At 44.2% G+C, this 25,130-nt stretch overlaps 1 protein-coding gene across 1 annotated transcript in view; it reads right to left on the bottom strand.

Moving 5' to 3' along the window:
• Positions 1–4,672: 4,672 nt before the first annotated feature.
• Rcor1 (REST corepressor 1) overlaps positions 4,673–25,130 on the bottom strand; it is an 83,896-nt gene continuing 63,438 nt past the window's right edge. The window contains exons 6-12 of the mRNA XM_051151603.1: positions 23,931–24,049; positions 21,957–22,035; positions 18,104–18,298; positions 11,524–11,601; positions 11,018–11,075; positions 9,527–9,756; positions 4,673–6,696 (exon numbers count right to left, since the gene is read on the bottom strand). Of these exons, the coding sequence (XP_051007560.1) occupies positions 6,655–6,696; positions 9,527–9,756; positions 11,018–11,075; positions 11,524–11,601; positions 18,104–18,298; positions 21,957–22,035; positions 23,931–24,049 (801 nt within the window). The 3' untranslated portion in view covers positions 4,673–6,654. The remainder of the gene's footprint in view (positions 6,697–9,526; positions 9,757–11,017; positions 11,076–11,523; positions 11,602–18,103; positions 18,299–21,956; positions 22,036–23,930; positions 24,050–25,130) is intronic.

Genomic DNA, 25,130 nt, shown 5'->3' with positions numbered 1-25,130 from the left:
TGCAACAGAAGACCATGAAAAGGGCTGTGCTATTTATAGAAAAAAGCAAGGCAAGGCGGTCCTGGGGCGTATAGCTTAAGTCAGGATTTAAGAAGGGCCATTTGTTTTTCTACATGACAAATGAATCATGTTGAAATATTCCTAACTGGGACTGAAGATTTTTTTTTTTTTTTTTTGGAGACAGGTTTTCTCTGTGTAGTCCTCGCTGTCCTGGACTTTGTAGACCAGGCTAGCCTTGAGCTCACAGAGATCTGCCTGCCTCTGCCTCTCAGAGTTCTGGGATTAAAGGTGTGCACCACCACACCTGGCAGGACCGGAGAGATGACTTAGTGCTTAAAACCACTGGCTGATCTTACAGAGGTTCTGGGGTCAATTCCCAGCACCCACATGGCAGCTCACACTGTAACTCTAGTACCACAGGATCTGAAGGCCTCTTCTGGTGTGCACACAAAGCACCCATATACATAAAATAGATGAAGGGTTCCTGATTATGGTCGGGTGGACAAGGAGAGAAAAAAGTCAGGCTGGGGCTTGGCCAATGGTGAGTTTGGCCATGGCATCACAGCAGCAAACAGACACCTGGGGTGGCACCGGTGGCAGCAACAGAGGGACTGCAGGTAGCCGATGTCAGTTGCTTGAGTGCATGATCTACAAGTGCTAACACCCTCGCAGATGGTGAGAAGGGAGGGGTGGAAAGAGAAAGGCCTGCTCAGGGTGTACGCTGTACCCCCTCTTGTAGGACAGGGAGAAAGGGCACACAGCCCAAGACCAGAGAATCAATTGAGATTCCTGCATGAGTTGGCTCTTGATACCCTAAGGAGGAAGTCGATGGAGTGCACAGCAGGTATGCCTTGACTGTAAGGGCAGAAATCTGAGCGCTCAGAATGGCCGTGACCTCATGAAGTGCCGGGCACCAGACACACATGAAGCATGGGGCAGTGCCAGCAGCCGTGGCCAGGCCCTAGTCCTTTCTGCTCTCACTCCAATACAAGCACAGGCTGTCTTGAAGACTTTACTCTTACTTTCAGGTGGTGTCTGAGCTCTGGAGAGTTCCCTGTGGCCTCACACCTCACTGAAGTCAGGGCTAGGAGCAAGTACCAATCCCACTCGAGGTAAGGAGCAAGCCAGAGGTGACCTTATAGGTGTCTGCATAGTACAGCAGCCTTTTATGTTTACATGGGAGGAAGTGGGCCTGGCCCTGAAGTCTTCAGGTCTTTGACTTCCCCAAGTCAATAGCCTTCCTCCCTACTTGAAGCTTATAGACCCTCTATATGTAGGTCTTCGAAAGGGCCGCTCCCCTTCTAGCTAGTCTTCTAAGTCAATGAAGACCAAGCTCAAAAGGCCCCTTCTCTGTGGCAGATATACAGGAGAATGGTCCTAAGCTAGAACCCCCACCCCCCACCCCGCCCCCGCCGGCAGTCCCCAGCCCCTAGTCTCATCTCGCCTTGCTGTGTTTCCTTTTGGCTTATTCCCCCATCTCCTGGCAGGAAGCCCAGGGCTCTACTGTCTGCACTTGCTCCCTCCGTGCTCCCTGCTCTCTCCAGGCTGACACTGAATTCTCTCTAGGATGCTGTTCTTAGGTTCCCAGGACAAGCTCAGGAAGACCCTGCAACCACAGTATGGTGCAGCCTCTCCTGCAGCCCTGGCTCTGTCTGAACCACAGTGTGGTGCAGCCTCTCCTGCAGCCCTGACTCTGAACCATGCACTCACTGCTATCCCTGGACCATAGGCTTTTCCTTTTCTGAGGCTGCTGGCCACATAGAGAGATTCCATGCAATTACTGCAAATTTTGTTTGAGGCAATGCTGGCTGTGGACCTTAAATTCCAGTAGTAGTTACCTGCTACAGTGTAGCCCATGTGCTGTTACCCAAAGGCTCATTTGTCAAATAAAGGCTTAGGCCCCAGTGTGAACAGATGGAAAGTGAGGGAACCTCTGAAAGGTGGGGACTAGCAAGAGTCTTCAGGTCACTGGGGACCTGGGCTTCCCTGGGGATTATGGGAGTGCTGGCCTTTGCTCTTCCTGTTTGCTCTTTCTTGGCCATCTTGGCCCTGCCACACATTCTTTTTATCATGTGCTCCCTCTATTCCCACTGGTCAAAATATGAGAGCCAACAGGCTACACATTGAGACACTGTCAAAAAAATGGAAGGCAACTGGTCATGGATGAAAACCTTCACACTACAGGCCAATAAGCCTTCCTACATAACTTGACTCACCTTAGGCATTTGTTAATGCAGAGAAAGCTCACAAGTACAGTGCCTAGGCAAACCTTACATTCTAGCTAGAAAGGGGCAGGACACACAGGCTGCCAATACTCACACTGCTTGGGTAGTGAGTGAAAGCAGGGTACCATTTGTTGGTCAGAGACAACAACAAAGGCAATGGTCTGCCTCTTCACTGCCACAGAGCAAGGACCAGGCCAAAGCCTGGTCAAGATGACAACAGAGAAACTACTAATGTGGAAAGCTTCCTCTTACCCAGTCTTTACACTTAAGACCTCAGTACTGCAGAATTGATGAAATACACACTGCAATTTGATGCCAGCTATAAGCTAATCAAACATAAAAAAAGATTATCAAACCATTCTGGTAGAGCTAAAAGCTAAGAGCAGTGGTCACCTCCAGCTGTTTGTCTCACAGGGTCTAACACTGGGCAATAACACAATCAGAAACTCAAACCCATTTCTGTATGAAGGTAGACAAAGGGATGCAGAAAATTGTTTTGTTTCACATTTTATTACATCAATGGCTTGAAAATTTTTATTTAACTTCAGCAAATATTGGAAATAGAAAAATGAATTCTGCAGAATTTCACAAATAAATTTCCCAATCTCCACTAACAAATGTTATAATTCAATGAATGGCTAAGCAGTTATAATGCTATGAACATTCACCACAATGACTGTGCTGAACTAGAAAAACAAGCAGAGAGAGACATGGAAGTATTACTTACAACAGCATTATTACAACATATTTTCTTTAAAACTTCAACATGGATTTCATCATTTCAAAAGATATACAGCATTTCTGTTATATTTGCAAACTTAACCTTAAACATCTTTTAAAATCTTGAAAAAAATTTAAGCAATCTGAAAAGCACTTAGGAAAGTTTTAAGTCTACATAATGGAATGCTATCCACTCCAGTATAAATTTTTGTTTTAGAGAAGGTGACTGTAAACACTCATTATCTTACAACATGCATAGACTCTACCGACCTTCCTTCTGAATTGTAACGTTCCTGCAATTGTGCTTTACCACAGTGAGGAGAAGCTGCGCAGACCCAGGGAGTGGCGGGAGAGCACTGCACACGTCACTAGGCTCAGATGACCTAACTGCCTTTAGTCAATCTGAGGCAACTTTTACTTGATACTAAAAACTTGAATCCTGGGTCACTAGGTGTACAAACAGGACAGACACGAGAGGAAGACAGCTCTGTTCTGTCTTTCCTATGCTTACATGAAAGCAGGGATCCAGTTAGTGTAATGCACTGTTTGGCTTATTTTTGGTGTGCAATTATACCAATAGTACATCTGATATTTAGAAAGATAAAAGCAGGGTATAGTTGAAATTTAAAGTGACAATGAACTCACTTAGAGTGGCGTGTAGTACTGAGGAAACTATATAGACGGAGAACAACTGCTTACTTAGTCCACCACAGTCAGCCTTTTCGCCTTTTGTTTTTTGATTAAGGTCTGTGACCATCATCGGGTGGGTCTTACAAAAACAATCAGAAACCATCTTTAGGGAGCTGTCTTGACAAACATCTAAAGGGGCAGCAGCGTGCTACACGGACTTCTGCTCCTGCTGACACTGCACCTGACTGTGACACTAAGCTGATCAGCACAACGGAGGCATGGGGACCCCGGTTAAAGAGCTATATTACAGATTTGATCACTGCTGCTGACCAGTCAACACAATATTCAAGTAACAGGGTGTTTAAGTGGAAAGGGAAAAGAATTACCTAAACACTTTACATGTTTACATAAAATTAAATAAAACGAACTTTTAATGCATACGCAATACAGTTTATATCTTTAGGGATCTCTAAACTAAAAGTTAGACTATTATTTGTGACCATGATACTATATTTTGCACAATAACTTATATTTAGAAGATTTTCCCACAAAAATATATAATTATGACATTCACATTGATAATTTTTAAGAACGCAAAGCTTAAGTGACATTCCATCAGAAGCAGGCATCATGTCCCAAAACTAACCTGCTGGTGCACCTCATTTTTGACATGTTGAACAGTCACAGCTCAAGACCAGAGCTCTCAGCTTTGAAAGCTAAGTGAGTTCTTGGATTTACATCACTGCAGACTGTGTCATGAAGACTATTCCACAGCAGCCAGGAAAAGACCACTTTCCCCCTTTGTCCAGTGAAAATGGCATGCCTCTTTCCCTTGGAGAAAAAGGCAAAACCAGCTACTCTGGTCACAATCATACCAACACCTGACTTTTCATGCCTGGAGGCCACTCAGGGCTTGGAACCAGGAAGGGACAGAACAGAATGAGCCTGGTGCCTGGCATAGCCACTCTGTTTGCCACACCTTCCAAGATGATCAGTAACTCTAACCACTGTGGAGAGGGAACAAATCCTATAGAAAGGAGCCTGGGCACAAACACAGACATAAAGCCACTGGCAGAATGAGAAAGCCATTGCACCCACACTGTCTCTGCTCACTGGAGGGAGGACATGCAGAAAGCTAGGTGAGCAGGGCCTTATCACATGCCTTAGTGTCCCCATGAGTCATACGCAAAGCACAGGCTGACCCCATCTCATGTTTCCTTCCCTTTTCAGCTACGCAGCAGGTTCATGATAAAAACACACACAACAGCTGGCTCGTTACTAGTGTTGCTCTGGCCTGTCCCTGGGTAGGGACTGTGGACTGTGCCCTGACACTACTCCACAGCTCTTCGTAATCAGTGGGCACCTAATACGGGACAGGATGAAGAAAGTTCCTTTGTACTCGCCTTTGGAATGACTTTTCTCCAGACGTCTCAAAAACAATGTACACCCCACCCCCAATCTAGTTTTCTATAGCTGAACCTCTTTCTAAAGAGAAAATCAGCTAACTTTAAGAAGGGGAAGGGGGAAGGTGCTTAGGAGTCAAAACATCGAATTTTAATTGCATATTTTAAATTCTTAAGAACTCCGTTCATACCTTAAAGCATCTATTTTTTTCCTTTTCTTTTTTGGTATTGAAAGCAGAAAAAAATATCCAAATGCTGCAAACAACAAAAGATATTTCCACATGGTTAGTGCAGTCTTAACTGGCCATGGATGCTAGAACGCAGTCTGACCATCTGCTCAAGGCCCTTCAGGCCCACAGTCTGGTAAGAGAGCAAAAGTGATTCTGCAAGTCTCAAAACATTTATTAGAAATCTTTGCTTGTTCCCAGTCCAAGCAGACGGCATTACATACCACGCTGTAGATTTTTTCTTTTCCCCTTCATCTCACTAAGCAACACATCTATCACTCTTCTGTCCTATTTGCTGTCTAAAAGACAGGGGATGGTGTTTGTGTGGTCACACCAGTACACAAATGACACGAAAACTCACACGGAGTGATGTACAGTGGCCAGGCACACCCAGAGGATGAGGGCTAATGGCACGCAGCATCCAGACAACCATGCCCAGCTTCCCTACTACCCTTTGCGAGCTGACCTGACATTTACAGTCTCTGCACTTGTCAAATCCGCAGGCGCTCTCCCCATCTGCCACACCTCAGTGATGTCATCTTTGGCAAGCAATAAACTTTAAATAAGACACTGGAACAGAAAAGGGATCGATAACATGGTTGCCAGAAGGAGAAGGCACCAATTCCAAATATACAAGCACCAGGTACAGTGATATGAACCAAATCTCTCAGAGTTGGGTGATGATAGTGGTAGTTGGGGAATCAGGAAGAGATGGGGTGCACCCACATCCTGGGATTACAATGCTGAAGGTTGAAGGCAAAAAGCACTGAGGTCCACGTTCCCATTAAGCTACAATGTCTAAGGACAGTTGCTGCAAATGAGCATTTATGACTTGGAAGGAGAGAAAAGGGAAAGAGTTAGGGGCAGGAGAAAGGGGGGAGGAGCCAGCTGACCTACAGGAGCTGTGTCAGGAAGCATGGCATGATGAAGGTTATGGTGTCGTCTGCCAAGGGACTGTGATTTCCAAAGAAGCACGGTGTTGCTTAGGTGGCTGCCCCAGAAAAGAAGGGGAGACGTTTTTTACAAGGCCTACGGGGCCTTCTGAGAATTACACTATGCACAAAGGGGAAACGGCAGGCCATGCGGGAACAGAGCCGGGCCTTTCAAGACTACCTGTTCTGAAGCTGTTGACTGGGAGAGCTGCCATTGTTGGGGCTCAGGGGCGCCAACTGGAAGGTAGGTCCCAGGCTCCACGGAGGCGTGCAGACTGTGGGTCCCCCAGCCCTCAGGCAGAATGAGATGCAACGGAGCTCTCTGGGAGTCGTGCCAACATGGAGGAACGAGCAAAGAATTAAGGCAGATGTAGCACAGGACCGGAAGTGTATGCCTTTTTTGGTAATAGCTGCTTGTCCACAGAGATGTGATGCAGATGGCTAGGTGATGTCTTGTAATACCTGATATCTGGGTGACACGTCGTCCATACCAAGTGTTCAAAGCTACCAGCAGTTTTCATGAGGCAGATGCGTATCTTACGTCGAGGACAGAAGCAGCCTGAATGAGGGAACAAAAGGAGGAAAGGAGTGAGAGCAGCAAGCAGCTCGCACTGGCTCCAGTGTGCTCCCAGGTGGGGAGCAGGCACGCACTCACCAAGCCTACACCACAAATACCGCAGGACAAGCACTCCTGTTCCCAACGCAGGAAGTGCTGACTCATCACGGACCAGTTTTTTTTTTTTTCTTTCCAAGCTTTGGCTTCACTATTTGCTGAAGGTGTAAGAATGATGCTTTCTCCCCAAAGTCACATAAAATAGCTCAGGGGCATGTCATCACAGTACCTGGAAAGCAGGGCTGCTCAGATATGCCTGTAGTAGTAACTAAATGCACTGGCTGTGACCGGAGCTTCCTAACAAACAGCCAGTGGCTCCTGCTGGGACCCTGGAGGATGTGATAATCTTCCTTAAAGGGCGAAAGCAATTGTCCACTTGCCTCTTTTGCTCTTCAAAACTAACTATCCAAGAGACATAGTGTCTTACTACTGAGGGTGGTTCCCTCAGGTAGGTGAACTGGCACTGTAAAGACCTGCTAACTACACAGGCCTTCCTCTCTGGTAATCCCTCATCATTCTGATCTCAGGTGGAAATCTCTCTAACCGGCTGATCCATCACCCTCTGTAGTAGATCTCACACCTCTTGGGCTGCTCTCCCTTCTTTAAAACGTATAAGTCGGGGCTGGAATGATGGCTCAGAGGTTAAGAGCACTGCTTGCTCTTCCAAAGGTCCCGAGTTCAATTCCCAGCAACCACATGGTGGCTCACAACCATCTATGATGAGATCTGGTGTACATGCAGGCAAAACACTGTGTATCTGATAAATAAATAAATCTTAAAAAACAAAACAAAACAAAAAACCAACAACTGACTAGTCAGGATTCGGGCTTTAGCTCAGTGGTAGAGTACTTGAGAATAAGTGCAAGGCCCTGGGTTCTGTCCTCAGCTCCAGGGAAAAACAAAACAAAACTGACAAGCCTTTGTTTTAGTAGGAAGTGTGAAAATGCTGTGTGAGGAAGACATGCCGAGCTGCTAGATGCAGGACAAGCAAGCTGGTGAAGTCAGCAAGCCGCTGCATCCTGAGCACTGGCCAGACAACTGACCAGCATTCTAGCAGCAAGTCCGGCTTTTGGTGAACAGAAAGCATCACAAACCAATTTCCTTCAGCAAACTAACCTCGGAGCAGAAATACCAGGGCTGCCAGAGAAGGCTGCTGATGTGACAAGCATAGAAGGGAGGTTGGCAAGAGAGCTCAGGGGGTAATGGAGTCATGCCACCAGCTCTGACGACCTGAGTTTGAGTCCCAAAGCCTACAGGTGGAAGGAGAGTGCAGTGGGAAGAAGAGATAGAGTTGAAATGGTCCAAAGACTGAAAAGGACATGTATGTAACACCCTCTGTTTTGTCCTGTTTTATTTTTAAAGAGAAATTGAGTAAACAAACACAGGGAAGGTCCAACAGTGCAAAGACACTAACATGTCACTGGGGGGCACCGAAAGGCAGCAGGCACAAGACTGAAGCATAAAGAGAAAGGCCTCCAGGATGAATAACAAAGAAAAGTCAGCAGCACCAGTGAAGTTCAGTCAGGCAGGATTGAACCAGGGTGAGGAGGGCGAAGTAAAACTACCTGAAAGGAGCTGGTCTGTCCAGCATGGCCCTCAGATTTCTCATGCTGCCTCTATCAACAATGTGCTCTGTCTGTCAAGCCACAGTCCTACTGATCTTGTTTCCAAGAGCCTTGGGAGCAGTGTGAAGGATGAGAGAAAGCTTTTATTCTTGCAAATTCTAAGTCCTCTTCTCCTTGCCTCTAACTGTTCAAAGTTCATGTGTTTCTAACGGAACAATCAACACTCACTGCTAAGGGTAAACATACACTCGTTTTGTGTAGCTGTTACACATCCCAGGGCTGCAGACTGGTCCTGCACCACAACAGCTTGAGAGTGCTGCTGGTCCTGGTGATGTGAGGGTTTTGTACACACCACCATACAGACCTTCTTGTGGAAAGTCCTCAAGAATCTAACTCTCAGAGTTGCTATGCTGCAATCCTTTCCTTACACAGGGAAGCAGCTCAGGGCCCTGCAAAGAAGTGATCTCACTTTCCCCCAGGCCAGAGCCCAAAGCAAAGGTGAAGCAAACAACACAACCAATCAACTCCAAATCACCCAAGTAGTTTAAGAAAGACAGAGAAAGTGAATTTCAGAAAGGTAACTCAATCCTTAAGTTATCAGACCAGTGGACAAACCCAGACTTGTAATGACTGCCCAGCCTTAGCCTCGTGTGCCACTTCTGTAGCAGAGGGCAGAATGTACCCAGAGCAGTGTCCCTCCCTGCGGAGGGGAGAAGCAACAGGTAAGCGAGCCTAACACAGCAAATGGAAGGGGACAGATGTGTCTCTAGGGTGAGCCAGCTTCCTTCCTGACAGCACTGATGAAACAAGTATCACCATCTCCAATGCCAGAAGTCCCAGCAGCCACAGGACCTAGAACCATCTTTACCAGCTTAAGCTAGCCATGCCTGGACAGCATCAAAAGCTAGAAGGCGGCTGCTGGACATCCCTAAGGAGCTCCTAAACGCATGCAGACTCACCCAGAAGGTCCTAACATCGAGACCTGCCTGGGTTGGACACTCCTTAGCAGCTCCTGATGGTTGTTACTACAAGTGCAGAAGAAAGCCAGGGGGAGTTATGCTGTCCGTAGGCCCACAGTGACGTCACCAGAGGCAACACACACTGCTGTGCTTACAGGTGAATGGCACTGAGTGGTGAGAACTGTAAGGTATTTCAGCAGCTGCAGAGCCCCGAGCACGGCCTGCAGGGAAGACTGCCCCTTCCAAATTTACCTCATCTTCTTCCTCAGGGATCTTGATGGAGCTTTCAGGGGACTTGACGGGTTTCTGGGTACTGGGCCCATTGGTCTCATCTTTACCATGTTCTGCTTCCCATTCTTGTAAAACTTCATCTATGTTGAAACGGCGCCGATAATTTACAAAAAAGTTTTTCACCTGCACAACTGACTTGTTCCCGATCACATCTGAGATTGCCTGAAAGTCTCGCCCATATTTCCTGATGGCTAAGGACAGAAGATAATATTTTTTTTAAAAATTAGTATAAGAGAAAAACATTTTAAAAACTTAATATATATATATATATATATATATATATATATATATTCATATTTTTATTTTACATATGTGGGAGTTTTTCTTATATGCTGTCTATGCAGAATAAAGAGTCAAATCTCCTGGAACTGGAGTTACGTGTGGCTCCTGGGATTAATTCTGGGTCCTCTGGAAGAGCAGCAAGTGCTCTTACCATGTTTAAAAAGTACAATTCAGGTTGGGGAGGTGGCTGAGTGGGTAAAGCACTTGCTGATGACCTGAGTTCAATCCCTGGAACCCACCAAAGCGAGAACCAAGAGCAGAACCAAACAACAAGAGCACAGCTGGTGCTGACCCCACTATCCTAAGGAAACACCACAGAGGCTGTGGCCACAGACATGACCTCAGCATGCAACAGCCATGGGATACATGACAGTCACCTTTACAGGCATCTTACAGACAGTGGCAGAGAAGTTTAGTAAAGTCCTATCTGCTAGAAACCTTTCTTAGAGAATGTCTTTTGGGGTTTTTGTTTTTGTTTTTTTTCGAGACAGGGTTTCTCTGTGTAGCCTTGGCTGTCTTGGACTCACTTTGTAGACCTTCGTACAAGTTGCTGAGGTTCCTGTCAAGTGCCTGTGGACATTCTACTGGGACTTTCGGCTTTGCTTTTTCAGAATCCTTAGTCTGAGGAACATTTCCTGTCTTAAGCTGTTAGTGTTCACTTTGTCTTTTGAGATTTGTACTCATCCATTCACAGTGCAATAAGCAATTGTAAAATACACTCACACCCTTAGACAACTATGGCTTTCATGATAATTAATAAAATGGGAAAGGCAGCCAGGCATGGTGGTGCACACCTTTAATCCCAGCACTCAGGGAGGGGGTGCCAAGCGGATCTCTGTGAGTTCCAGGCCAGCCTGGTCTACAAAGTGAGTTCAGGATAGCCAGGGCTACACAGAGAAACCCTGTCAGGGAGTGTGGGGGAAGAGGACAGGAAAGGGCTACAGAGGTCTACAATCCTAGCCCTTGGGAATTTCAGGCAGAAGGATTTTTGAGTTCAAGGCCAGACTAAGCAAAAGGCCAGACTGTCTTAGAAACTAAAAACATGGACTGAAGGGGTTTCACAGTGGTATAGTCTCTTCAATCCTCAGAGCGAAATGACAGCAGAGTGGAGCACGGCATTCCCCTTACATCTACCACAGTTCCCAAGTGCTGAGGAGAGCTCCCTCATACCTTGTACGGCGAGAAGCTGCTCTTCCGTAGTCCAGCGTGCGTTGCATTTCTGAATAACCTAAGATATCCAAATGGATTGTTAACTTATTACATGCTTCTTACGGCAGCTTAACGAACTTTCTTTGTGTCAGGATTTTGAAATAAACTAGGTTCCTAAAATTAAGTCTATATCGTTCCAAAACAAGACGTATTGAAGATATGTACTCCACAGATATCAAAATTTCAAGCACGGAGGCAGGCAGGCGGATCGCTGTGAGTTCGAGGCCAGCCTGGTCTACAAAGTGAGTCCAAGATGGCCAAGGCTACACAGAGAAACCCTGTCTTGAAACACCAAAAAAAAAAAAAATTCAAGCACATAAAGCCACCCCAACTCTGGGGTGAGCGCCCCCTACCTCCAGCAGTTGGTAAGGCTCTATCCCACCCCCAACTCTGGGGTGAGCGCCCCCTACCTCCGGCAGTCGGTAAGGCTCTATCCCACCCCCAACTCTGGGGTGAGTGCCCCCTACCTCCGGCAGTCGGTAAGGCTCTATCCCACCGTCAAGCTTCTCCTTAAGAGCACTGTTCGTCTGCTTAATGTTCTGAATCTAAGAGGAAAAAAGGCTTTGTTTTAAAAATAAAAAGAGAACCAGGAAAGACATCTTTTTAACATTTTTGTTTTTGTTTTTTTGAAATAGAGCTTCTGTGTGTAGTCCTGGCTGTCCTCAAACTCACGAGACCCGCCTGCCTCTGCCTCCCCATGTGCTAGGATTACAGGCGTGTGGCACAGCACCTGGCTTAGAAAAGACATCTTTGATGGGGAAATGGCACTATGACAACAAAATTCCTCCAAGCCTAACCCCAACCAAGTGTGACATTTCTGTCTTCTCATGAATCAGCTTTTCCTATATTTTGCTTGACTCAGCACATCTGGCTTTTCTATTCACGTCCAATCATGAGAAACAGTGACAGGAATTAAGCCACATTATTTCAATTTTCTCCATGGATACCCAAGTAAAACAGACAACAGGTATGCCCTTGTCGTAGAACCCAAAGAAAAGGGCATTTTCAAACACGTTTCTGTTTTTGAAAAACCACAGCAGTATGAAAGGCAAGGAAGGAAAGAATGGGTGGACTGTGATAAGGAAAACACCAGAGATACTCAGGAGCGGCAGATATTCCCTAAAGCGGGGGGGGGGGGGGTGTTTTGTTTTTCCAAACATATTTTATGTAGCCGTAGCTGTCCTGGAACGTGCTCTGTAGACCCACCTGCCTCTACCTCTCAAGTGCTGGGATGGAAGGTGTGCACCACCATTGCCTGGCTAAGAAGAAATCTCACTAGCAAAGGAACACTAAAAGCTAGACTTTAGAGTAGGCAAGGCAAGGCAAAGCACACCATAGTTACCCCTCTCTCTTTCCTTGTACTGGACAGCAAACCCCAGAGCCTACTCCAGCACTAATGCATAGTGAAGGGCAAGTGTCTTACTGAGTCACCTGGGCTAACTTGGACCATGCAGTACAGCCTACACTTGCCTAGTCTCAGCCTCCTCAACAGCGGTGACTATAGGCCTGTGTCGTCAGGCTCTGCTTTCTGTCCAGTTCCTTTCTTTCTCTCTTTCAAAAACCACTCTGCTATGAGTGTGATGCATGAGAGCATGTATGCATGTGAGGCCAACAGGCAGCTCTGTGCAGTGCGCTATCCTGTCACGTGGGTGCTAGGAGACTTCACACAGTCAACCTTCACCTGAGCAGTCCGATAGCCCCTATCTAGCTTTTTTTTTTTAAAGATTTATTTATTTATTATTACATATATAGTGTTCTGCCTGCATGTAACACCTGCATACCAGAAAAGGGCACCAGATCTCATTGTAGATGGCTGTGAGCCACCATGTGGTTGCTTGGAATTGAACTCAGGACTTTTAGAAGAGCAGTCAGTGGTCTTAACCTCTGAGGCATCTCTCTAGCTCACCCCCAGCCCCCCAATCCAGCGTCTTCAACAGTCTCCCCTCCTCCCCGTCTATTTGTTTTCTCAAAACAGGGTCTCATTATGCAGTCTTGGCAGGCCTAGAAGTTGCTGTGTAGGCGAGGGGCCTCCAGAACGCTGAGAGTAAAGGCGTAGGTGACAACTTCTGGCTCCTACATAATCTTTCACACTTCCAATTTGTCAAGTGCTTTACGGGTGGTGGGTTTTGTTTTTGTTTTTGAGATAAGTTCTCACAATGTAGCCTAGGCTGGTCCTGTCTCAGACTCACAAGTTTGGGACTAAGGGTTAGAGTTGGAGGCCAGGCTGGGATAGAAAGTCTTCAGAAGACACAGCAGAGATGGGTGAAGAGGTGGAGTTCTAGATTTAGAATCAGAATAAACAGATTAGTGGTCAACATTTCGTCAATTGGAAAGGAAATTGAGTAAGAATTAGGATATGGCTTTGTGTGGCATTTAAAGAAAATCAAGCAACAGTACCCATGTGTCTGGCCTAGTGCCCTCCTTGGACGTTCCAGGTCGAGGTACCATTAGTTCTTTATTTCATCTTGTTCACAGGGACTCCTCTCTCCTTTGAGAACACTTATTATTTTGCACTCAGAGAAGACTCCTGCCGTAAGCTAATACACTGAGGAAGAGGACACTTCCACCCCAGCCCTCACTGTCTTCAGAGCTGAAAGCCAGAGGGGGCCAGTGAGCACAGGGGCTTCAGGTGGAAGGCCTTTGTTTTCCTGCTCACAGGGACAGGCAGGTGGCTCTGCACCTATCTTTTCTTACAGCCCTGAATATAGCTTTGAAGATTACAAAATGGCTTCTGCAGCTTTCAACAGGAGGCAACAACAAAAAGCTGAGACCCTCCGAGTAGAGAGACCAAACACACTGGACCCTGAGAGTCCCTGAACAGCACTTATAGCAGCAGCTACTGACAGACAGTGGGATTTCTTCAACTGGTTAATCATGCTTTTTGTTAATTTGAGGTGAGTGTTTCCTTGATATATACCAGCAAACTTAGGGTTCCCAAAGTTACCATCCCTCTGGCTAGCTGTCTCCTCACTACCATGTTAGGCTCTAAGCCCTTTCTCTTCAAAATTGCCAACCTGAGTAATTACTTCAAATTAAAACACTCCTGCCCTTGACCCTGCCTCAGAAAACCAAACTGTTTGTTTTGTCCACAATAGGAGCAGAGGAGCCTCTTCTTCCCTCAGCACTGCGTCCTCACTCACAGAGCTGTCCACAAGCAGCACCGACAATGCCCTGGCACAGCCACCCTCAGATCTGCAAGGAGCAGACCGCAAGGATTAGCTTCCTCATTTGAAAGAGGTCCATGGGACGATTAAGTGATTTCCCTAAGGTCAGCGCAGAGCTGTGCTGGCAGCAGGCTATGGCGCTGTTCTCTGCCTCTGGGAGGATGCTTGCCTGCCCACCCCTGTGCTGCCTCCTTGAACCGAAGTAAAGGCAGAGCCATGGATCCACCCTTTAGGAGACTACTGGAAGGTCTGACCATCTTTGACAGCTGTTTTCCCATCACTTAGTCCTAACTAATCAAGAAGTAGAAGAAGGGGAGAGAGGAAGAGAGGGGAAGAGGGAGAGGAACACTTAAGGAAAGGCCCGTTCTAGATTCAAAAAATAATATCCATTAACTGGATATATGACTGGTGGTGTGTATGAGGTCTCAGGTACAACTGTCACCTCTGACTTATGCCCTGACCAAAAAAACCCCTCTGTTATAAGAGCACCCCAAAATGTACCAGACATCCTAGAATAATCCTAATGATGGATGTATAAGCCTTGCACATCAAAAGTAACACAAGACAAATAACGAATGCTCTGCATAGGTGTGGGGCACACTAGCTTCCCTCATCAGAAAACCCAGGAAAGAGTAATTTCAAAGTCGGTGGGTGGCACATGCAAGCTGATCTCTGAATTTGAGGCCAGACTGGTCTACAGATTGAGTTCCAGGACACACAGGAACACAGAGAAACTGTCTAAAAAAAAACCAAAAAACCAAAACAAAACAAAAAAATCACCAAACAAAAAAGATGTTAATTTGATAGCTATAACAAAATCTCAAATTCCAGAATTTTTTTTTTCTGGAAACTGAGAAAGTGGTACAAATTCTTAAGTAAATACAAAGGGCCAAGGATAATGAGACCTAGGAAGCCTCACTGCTACACACACAGTGTGTAAAGCACACGGCATCAGAGCACTGTGCATCGGTGAAGGATAGACAACAGAACAGAGGACACAAAATCAGACCTGTGCCTTTTTAAACAGAAGTCTCAATGCACTGCAGGGAACAAACAACAGCCTATTCAGTGAAAAGTAGTTGGTGAAATAGATGCCCATGCTCAAACATCTGCATGTAACACCACACCCAGAAGAACACTTCTAAGTAGACTGACGATCAAAACACAAAGGCTGAAACAAGGATGCTAAGATGACATTTAACACAGACTCATCACCTGGGAAAGGGTCTTCTAAACAGATTTTATGTGTGTAGGCGTTTTGCCTGCATGTATGTCTGTGTACCACATGAATGCCGGGTGCCTGTGTATGTCGAGACTCCCAGGAACTGGACTTACAGGTGGTTGTTAGCTACCATATGGGTATTAGGAATCAAATTCAGGTCCTCTGCAAAAAAAAAGACTACTTTTAATTGCTGAGCCATCTCTCCAGTCCCTGGAAGGTTCTTACCGGCACTGAAAACCAACCATCCTAGCACCAGGGAGGCAGAAGCAGGCAGATCGCTGTGAGTTCGAGGCCAGTCTGATCTACAAAGAGAGCCCAGGACAGCCAAGTCTACACAGAGAAACCCTGTCCTGAAAAAGAAAACAACAAAAATCACAACCCTACCAACGTGAGAGGAAAGACTGAGGCTCTGTACTACTTTAATTAATTCCAGAAAAGTACTGTTAAGGGAGCAGGGGAACATGAGGAGTAAATCATCTATGAGATGGATAGAAAACAATTTAGAACTGGAAAAAAAGATCCCCTAAGGAAATATAGAGGTAGATACAGGAGCATTGAGTTTGAGGCCAGCCTAAGCTATGAACACTAATAAATACATACACACCAAAAACAAAACAAAACAACAACAACAACAAAACAAACAACAAACAAGCCCAAAACCCCAAATAAAACAAAACACACACATACAGTCCAGTAGAAAATCTGGGTGTTGTTATAAAGTAATATCCCAATTGCTTGATTTACCAATAAAGATTTAGGAGCCAGATGCTGGGGTCAAAACTTGCCAGCTCATAGGCAGAGAAAGCACCCAGTTGACCTTCCTACTCAGCACATGTCATGAAGGAAAAAAAGCCAAAACCCAAAAAGTTTGCTAACTCAGCTGACAGCTCAGGAGGAAAATGCCAAAAGCTAAAAGCCAAAAGCCAAGAGGCTTAATACTCTTCTTAAATACTCTCTCTCAAAGCCCCTCTTTTCTACTTAATCCTTGTCAGCTGGTTTCTTGTTCTGCCTCTTGATGTAGGGTTAACTTTATTAAATCCTGTGTACAGAAAGCTCTTGGATTAAAGGTGTGTGCTAGGGCTGAACCATACCACACAAGAAACAGGTTTAACAGTTCTCAATCTTGAGGTTCACAATGGGATCAAATATCTTGCAATACCAAGGACAAAAACTGGGCAGACATGCTACAGAAAATGGACAGCCAAGGGTAACCAACATCAACAAAGCCCTAAGGGACTTCATCACAATGCACTGGAGAAAGGCCATAATCAGTTTAAAGACAAGTGTTGACAATAATGTAGAACCATTATCAACAGAGACAACTGTGGCACCCTGATAAGATTCAGCAATGCCTGGGGATATTTCTGTTATCACAACTAGGAGGGAGGAGGTGATCCACCGTGAATAGAGGCCAGGGAGGCTGCACCAGCCCAAAGTGTACTGTACGTTGGAGAAGCTGGTATGGTACAACCAAAATACATATCAACAGACAAGACCACTGTGGAAAACGCTCAGCATGATGACCTGCTGGTTCTACTCTTAGGGATCCAAAGAGATGTGCTCTACAGAGGTGCATGCATAATGCGCCAGATTCCTAACTTTCATGGTAATAGTTTGAGTCATGGCCCCAAATATCTACCATAGTATAATATGTTGTTAGTAAGTTATTTATGAAACAATAAGAATAGATCAAAAGTAACAGTTTTATCCAACACCAGCACATCTCATATAAAATTAACATAAAAATAAACATTATCACACAGTAATATAAAATAAGGTACACTGAGCCAGGTGGTGGTGACACATGCCTGTATCCCCAGAACTTAGGCAGAGGCAGGCAGATCTCTGTGAGTTTGAGGCCAGCTTGGTCCAGCACAGCCAGGGCTACACAAAGAAACCTTGTCTATTTTTTTTTTTTAATATTTTCATTTAATTATAATTTATGTGTGTTGGTGTGAAGGTGTTAGATCTTGGAGTTACAGACAGTTGTGAGCTGCCATGCAGGTGCTAGGAATTGAACCTGGGTCCTTTACAAAGAGTAGGCAGTGCTCCTAACCATTGAGCCATCTCTCCAGCCCCAAGAAACCTTGTCTTAAGAAACAAAAACAGAGGGGAGGGGCAATACCCAGGATCTTTTACCCAATTCCTTAGAAATGAAAGGCTGTTGGGAGCAGGAAAGAGGCTGTATGAGCCTAGCAATCAGAGTTCAATCCTAGACTCCACGAAAAGGAAGAAACAAAAAACCCACCCCACAGAGCTGTCTACCGACCTCCACACGTCATAGTGCACTCACCACCCCACAGAGCTGTCTACCGACCTCCACAGGTCATAGTGTACTCACCACCCCTATATTAATAAGCTGGGTTGTTTCTTGTTTGGTTGGTTGGTTTTTCAAGACAGGGTTTCTCTGTGTTAGCCTTGGCTGTCCTGGACTCGCTTTGTAGACCAAGCTGGCCTTGAACTCACAGTGATCCACCTGCCTCTGCCTCCTGAGTGGTGCGGGGATTAAAGGCGTGCACCACCATGCCCGGCCAATAAACAGGTATTTTAAGAAGAGGAATAGAGCTTTTTTTTTTCTTTTGTAAGCTGGGAAGGCCTAGGTAAACAGTAAGGACATTCTAGTATTCCAGATGACTCTGGGCACACTAGGCTGGCATATACCTGTCGTTTGATGGAGACCAGCTCCATGTCCAGCTGTCTCAGCACCGTGGTTGCAGCAGTAGCATTAGCAGACACAGCCTCGACATCTTCTTGAGAAAGAAACATGCCTTTTGGAGGTTTCCTTTTTGCTCTATTTTTAGCTTGTGTGCTGTGCTTTTCTTTTTTGACCTGAGGAACTGTCTCAGTAGGGGGTACCTGCATGATATACATATTTGGTAAATGAAATTAAAAACAAAAATATCAAATAGTAAGTATGTGTCATTAACATGGCCCCAAACAATCTAAAACAACCACTGTGTTAATCTAAGCACCACCTACTGAGAGGCCCTGAGCAAAGAACGCTCCTTTCTTCTGAACAGAAACACTGTATTCTTTATTTTCCTGCCTTTGATGATAAGCAGCACAGGAAGAACAGCAGCAACCTGCATTCTCCTATGAGCTCTGTGGCCATGCAGTTGTCCATGTGACACACAGACAAGGGAGTAGATCGCCTCTGGGGTGGGGACAATAGGGAGGGGAGCAGGAGTATGAAATTTGGGCTGGGCGTGGTAGCACACACCTTTATTCCCAGCACTCGGGAGGCAGAGGCAGGCAGATCTCTGTGAGTTCCAGGCCATCCTGGTCTACAGAGTGAGTCTAGGACAGCCAAGGCTACACAGAGAAACCCTGTCTCGAAAAAACAACAATGACAAGGGGGGAGGGGGAAGAAAAGCAAGAAATACAAACTTTGGGGCCAGAGAGATGGCTCAGTAATTAAGAGCACTGGCTGTTCTTGCAGAGGACCCAGGTTCAATTCTCAGCACCCACGTGGCAGCTCACAACTGTCTGTAACTCCTATTCCAGAGGAGATGACACCCTTGCACAGACATACATGCATGAAAAACACCAATCACATGAAATAAAAATTATTAAAGAAAAAAAATACAAACTTCAATATGAAAACCATTTCATACATGATTTCTTCTTGGACAACATTTAGCTTTTGCAGTGATTCATATAATTTCCTCTACAAATATGTTATCTTTTTTTCCTCCCCCTTTGGGGTGGTGGTGGTGGTGGTTCTCTGTAGCTATGGCTGGCTGCCTTGGAACCGGCTCTGTAAACCAGGCTGGCCTAAAACTCACAGAGATCCACCTGCTTTTGCCTCCCAAATGGTGGGATTAAATGTGCTATCTTTTTCTTTTTTTACGATTTATTTATTTATTATTATGTATACAGTGCTCTATTTGCATGCAAGATGTACACCTAGAAGATGGCATCAGATCACATTATAGATGGCTGTGAGCCACCATGTGGTTGCTGGGAATTGAACTCAGGACCTCTGGAAGAGCAGCCAGTGCTCTTAACCTCTGAGCCACCTCTCCAGCCCCTGTGCTATCATTTTTTAAACAAATCACTGAGCTACTTTTAAAAAGTACTTTCTCTAATACCAAAACCTTCAGGTATATGTATCCGTGTGTGTGCGTGCGTGCATGCGTGCGTGCATGTGTGTGTGTGTGTGTGTGTGTGTGTGTGTGTGTGTATAAGCTTGGCAACAACGGATATGTCTTACAGGCAATCAGCTTTTTTTTTTTTAAAGATTTATTTATTTATTTATTTATTATTTATAGTGTTCTGTCTGCTTCTATGCCTGCAGGCCAGATCACATTGTAGATGGTTGTGAGCCACCCTGTATTGCTAGGAATTAAACTCAGGACCTTTGGAAGAACAGCCACTGCTCTTAAACTCTGAGCCATCTTTCTAGCCCCTTATAGGCAATCATTTAAACATATTATTTTAAGTTGGGCATGGTGGTGATATACTTGTAATTTCAGTATTTGGGAGACAGAAGCAGGAGGATCAGGAAGGAGTTCAAGGTCATTCTCAAACACATAGTAAGATTCTATAACCTGGGTTACAGAAGACCATGTCTCAAAAAAAAAAAAAAAAAAAAAAAGTTAGCATTTTTGTCAGGGGTAGCAGTCAAGGATAAAAGTGAACATATTCCTGGTGATCTTGTTGAGGTAATAAATACGATAAAAGTATTAGCAGGCAACAAACTATATTTGCAGTATTACACTATTTCATAAAGACTACCTATGAATCATATGTGCTTTGATAACATTTTACACTTAAACTAAGATTTAACCTATTTTCTCTTTCAGTCAGAACGTGTACCACATAAATAAGAATTATAAAAAAAAAGACAAAGTCAAGCTTGTTTACCTAAAATGTGTTATTGAAAAACCTAATAAGAGCTGGGAGGGGGCTAGAGAGATGGCTCAGTGGTTAAGAGCTCCAACTGCTCTTCCAGAGGTGCTGAGTTCAATTCCCAGCAACCACATGGTGACTCACAGCCATCTGTAATGTGATCTGATGCCCTCTTCTGCAGATAAATCACTCATATAGAATAAATGAATAAATCTTTAAAAAAAGAAAAAAGAAAAAGAAAAAACTAATAAATAAGAATACACCAAAACACCAGGTGGCGCATGCCAGGACAGCCAAGGCTGCACAGAGAAATCCTGTCTGAGAAAAAAAAAAAAATCCCAGACAAGCAAAAAGAATACACCAAAACAAAGCACAACCCCAAGTACACTTCATTTTCCAAACAACGTAACTCCATTAACTCCAAGGATCCTGTTATTAGGCCTTTCTGTGATGCTGACAAGAATTGCATCCAGAAAGGAAGACTTTTAATAGACTCACCCCTCACTTAAAGGTGAGTCTGCCTAAAGAATCTTAAATATACACATGGGACACCTTGAGGCAATAATTCAAATTTTAGGAATGATTTTAATGAAAAATTGTGTATATATACTTAGATATGTGACTATTACTTCAGTACTGTTCACAACAGTGAAGACTTAAGCTAGAAAGCTGCTTAAGCTCAATTAGCTCAATTCTGAAAGGTCCCTATGATGAAGTAATATGTGCTTCTGTATGTAAGTATATTTAAAATAAATTTCAAACCTGTACAAATTAAGATATCACTTTGCTACTTTTAAAAATAAAAATTCTGGTCAGCCGGGCGTGGTGGCGCACGCCTTTAATCCTAGCACTCGGGAGGCAGAGGCAGGCAGATCGCTGTGAGTTCGAGGCCAGCCTGGTCTACAAAGTGAGTCCAGGACAGCCAAGGCTACACAGAGAAACCCTGTCTCGAAAAACCAAAAAAAAGGGCTGGAGAGATGGCTCAGAGGTTAAGAGCACTGACTGCTCTTCCAGAGGTCCTGAGTTCAATTCCCAGCCACCACATGGTGCCTCACAGCTGTCTGTAACTCCAAGATCTGACACCCACAGACATTCATGCAGGCAAAACACCACTGGACATAAAATAAAAATAAATAAATTATAAAAAAAAAAAAAAAGAAAAAAGAAAAAAAAAAAAAGAAAAGAAAAAAAAATAAAAAACTGAATTATGTATGTGTGTGTGTATATATATACACACACAATATATATATATATACACACACACATACATACATATAGAATTTAGAGAAAATTGTCTCAAAAGCTACCAAAATGTAACAGTGATTATATGTGATGATGCTATAAATCATATTAATCTCCCTTCTTTTTCCTGAACTCTATTGATTATTTTATTATAAAAAGCATGTAACATTGTTACATTTTATAATTAGTCTTCTCCCTCTCACAGAAGAGGAGCCTGGGGACTCCGACTTTCCCTGGAGGCCTCCTCTCCGTGTGACTACAGACAGCACCACTGTAAACACTACAGCAGGGCTGGTGCTGTTGACAAGGCTCCATCTGAACCTTTGGACTCAGCACTCAGTACATGAATGTACAGCGGTAGGAGCTGTAGGCAGAACTGGTAACGGCATGTACTGCCTAAGAATATTAGGAAGAAAGGTACCTCCTTTTTGCTTTCCTTATTTGGATCAATCTCGATGTCAACGGGATTACTTCCATTTGTTTCTTCCAGCTCATCCTCACTGGAAGGTAAGATGAGGTGACTGAACGGTTATTCTGCATTAATTCTATTTCACATAAAAACTTAACACATTTATTCTAAACTTTTTCTACACATCTACAGACTGCTAGACAAACAAATGTTTTTATAATTCATACAAAATTCCAACTTTGCAGTTCTTTTGGCACAATGGTTCTCAACCCTCCTGATGCTGTGATCCTTTAATATGGTTCCTCATGTTGTGGTGACCCCAACAAAAAAATCATTTCATTGCGACCTCATAATTATAATTTTGCTACTGTTACGGATGCTAATGTAAATTTCTGGGGACAGAGGTTTGCCAAGGGGGTCATGACCCACAGGGTTGAGAATAACTGCTCTGGAGATAAAGAAATTTTGCCAGAGTCCTGGCCATTAATCCTGCAGAAAGTTGTGTGGAAGGTAAATGACCTCTTAGGTGCTACTACTGTGACTGTGTGCTGCTGTAGGTCTGTATCTAACAGGGTGAGGGCCCACGGAGTAGGGCACATGCAGTGGTTCTCAGTACAATGCAGGAATGCAAAGAGGAGCCGCTGCAGGAGTCAGCTGCCTCTCTATGTCACAGTCAGGGAAAACAAATCCCAACCCATTTTATTCAATTTTGATTGTTATTTAGCAGAGCAAATCTGCCTGCAGCAACAAATTCAACATATAATCAAACTAGGCCTAAGATATAAAGGAAATAAAGCTTTAATGAAAACAGGCACTGAGCCTGGTATAATGGAGCAGGCTTTAATAATCCCAGTACTAGAGTGGCAGAGGTGGGTGGGGAATGTTGCGTTGGAGGCCTACTGACCTATACAGTGAGCTCCAGGACAGCCGGAGATGCAGAGAGAGCCCTTGGAGCGTAATACAGAAAACCTGGACAGCCTGTTTTTAAAGGCTCCAGACATTCCTACCACTCTAACACAAACGCCTTTAGGTTTGTGTATTATCTTCTGAGTGTCAGGCGTCTGTCTACTCATGCTGAACAAACCTGCCCAGGACTGTTAAGCAGAACCTTCAGAACGCTTCACCAAGCGTGAGGACAGAATCATTTCCACTGATCTATGCCATATGTAAACTGAGAAAGCAAGAGGTAAGACATAGCCTTCCTTACTGAAGCTACTGAGTTATAGATCTGGGCCGGGAGGCAAGCTCAGTGGCAGAGCACTAGCAGTGTGTAGAGAGCTAGGTTGGGTCTCTAGTTTGGGGGTGGGGTATCAAAACTAAAGGCAACAACAAATGAATAGCCTTCTAAGAGATGATGAACAGACCCTCTGTCACCCACACAAGACATGACACAGTCAAGGGAAGAAGGAGAGAGCTGTCAACACTAACTGTCAACTGGACAGGAGACACACTTTGGTTAGCTGAGGGTGAGGGACAGCATTCCCTGGACTGTGGTCATGGGCTCAAGACCAAGCAGAAAGTGAAGCCAGCCCCAGCCTCCTCGCACTCAGCCTCATGAGGAAAATGTGATGAGAGCCTCAGGCTCCTGCCACCATGACTGACCTCTTCTTCCTTGAGCTATTTTTGTTACAGCAACAAGGTAAGTAACTGATACAAAAATCTAATTTTTTTCCTTTTTAAAGTAAGCTAAACATAAGCATATGGCAGATGATTTTTTTGCTATCATATTCTATAAATTCTGACCCATAAAACAACAACAAAATCTCTTTTCATTAAAAGGTGTCACCTTTAAGGGGAATAAAAGAACATATTGAAGTTCATTGACTGTAAGGCATAGAGAGGTCTATGAAGGGACTTGCATATCTACTGCCTCTCAGGAGCTGGCAACCGAAGAAGCTTTGTGTGAGTTCTGGTATCCTTCCTCTCTGTACCACCCAGCTCTTAGGCACCTAAGTGGTCAGAGGACATCCCTAGGAGCATGCTCACCTCTCTTCCCGCTCCCGTTTTTGTTTCCGAGCATGACGATCCATCACGCTGGTTTTAGTTCTTGTTTTCTTCCAGGAGTAGTAGAACTTCACCAGACTAGCTATGGATTTATCAGGAAGCTAAATGCAGAAATCAGGTTGGTGTAGATACAAAGATAGCGTTTATCAGTCAAGTGCTGAAGACATACTTCATAAGGATCATTCGCCGTGAGGAATATCTCACAAAACGCATTTTCTTTTAAAAAATTATCAAACATCATAATAAAAAAGCCAGAACTAAAAAAAACAAAAACAAAAACAAAAACAAAAAACAACAAAAAAAACCAATCACATCTCACCAGGCATAATGGTGCACGCCTGTAATCTTGGCATTCAGGGATGCAGGGGCAGGATATCTTAGTTCAAGGCCAGCATGGTCTACAAAGTGAGTTCAGTGCAGCCAACGCTACACACAGAGAAACCCTGTCTTGGAAAAAACAAAAGACAAAACCAGAGGTCCTGAGTTCAACCACCTGGTGGCTCACAACCATCTATAATGTGATCTGATGCCCTCTTCTGGCATGCAGGTGTACATGCAGGCAGAGCATTGTATATATAAATCTTTATTATTATTTTTTCAATTAGACAACTTTTACTAAATGAGAAAACTACATTTAAAATGTGCTTTAAACAAAATGGAATTAGGAAAAAAAGATGTATGGGTTTTAAAGAACTTTTGCACTGTGCTGAAAATCAAATGTTTCTTGCAATGTGCCAATCCATAAAATGTCAACAGAGTTCTCAATTTAACATTTTCAAAGACAATATAAGGTTTCACATCTATGGTAAGACAGAAGAAGGGCATCATATAAATATTATGTCCATCCCTATGAAGCTTACAAATTTGACAATGTTCAATAAAAGACTTTAGAATCACATTCAATAGTGTCACATCCAAAGAATCACAAATCTGTGTCTGTTGTTAAGTCCTCCTTCTAAAATCTTTGCTGATTTGCTATGCCTTGACGTTTGTTAATGCTAACCCTTAAAAAGAGAGAACAGGAAAAGAAAAGCTGCAATAAACTCTTGATCATGTACAGAAATTATTGCTACTATACTTCACTACAAAACATCTCTACACATATCATGACCTTTGATTATGAAAACGCAGAGTAAAAATCTTTAGTGACAGAGCCTTACAGTCGAAAACAACATTCACATG

The sequence above is a fragment of the Acomys russatus genome, chromosome 1 (genome assembly GCF_903995435.1).
Source record: "Acomys russatus chromosome 1, mAcoRus1.1, whole genome shotgun sequence".
Lineage (NCBI taxonomy): Eukaryota > Metazoa > Chordata > Mammalia > Rodentia > Muridae > Acomys > Acomys russatus.
The sequence above is the reverse complement of the archived record's forward strand: the minus strand, read 5'-3'. Positions and strand labels throughout refer to the sequence as shown.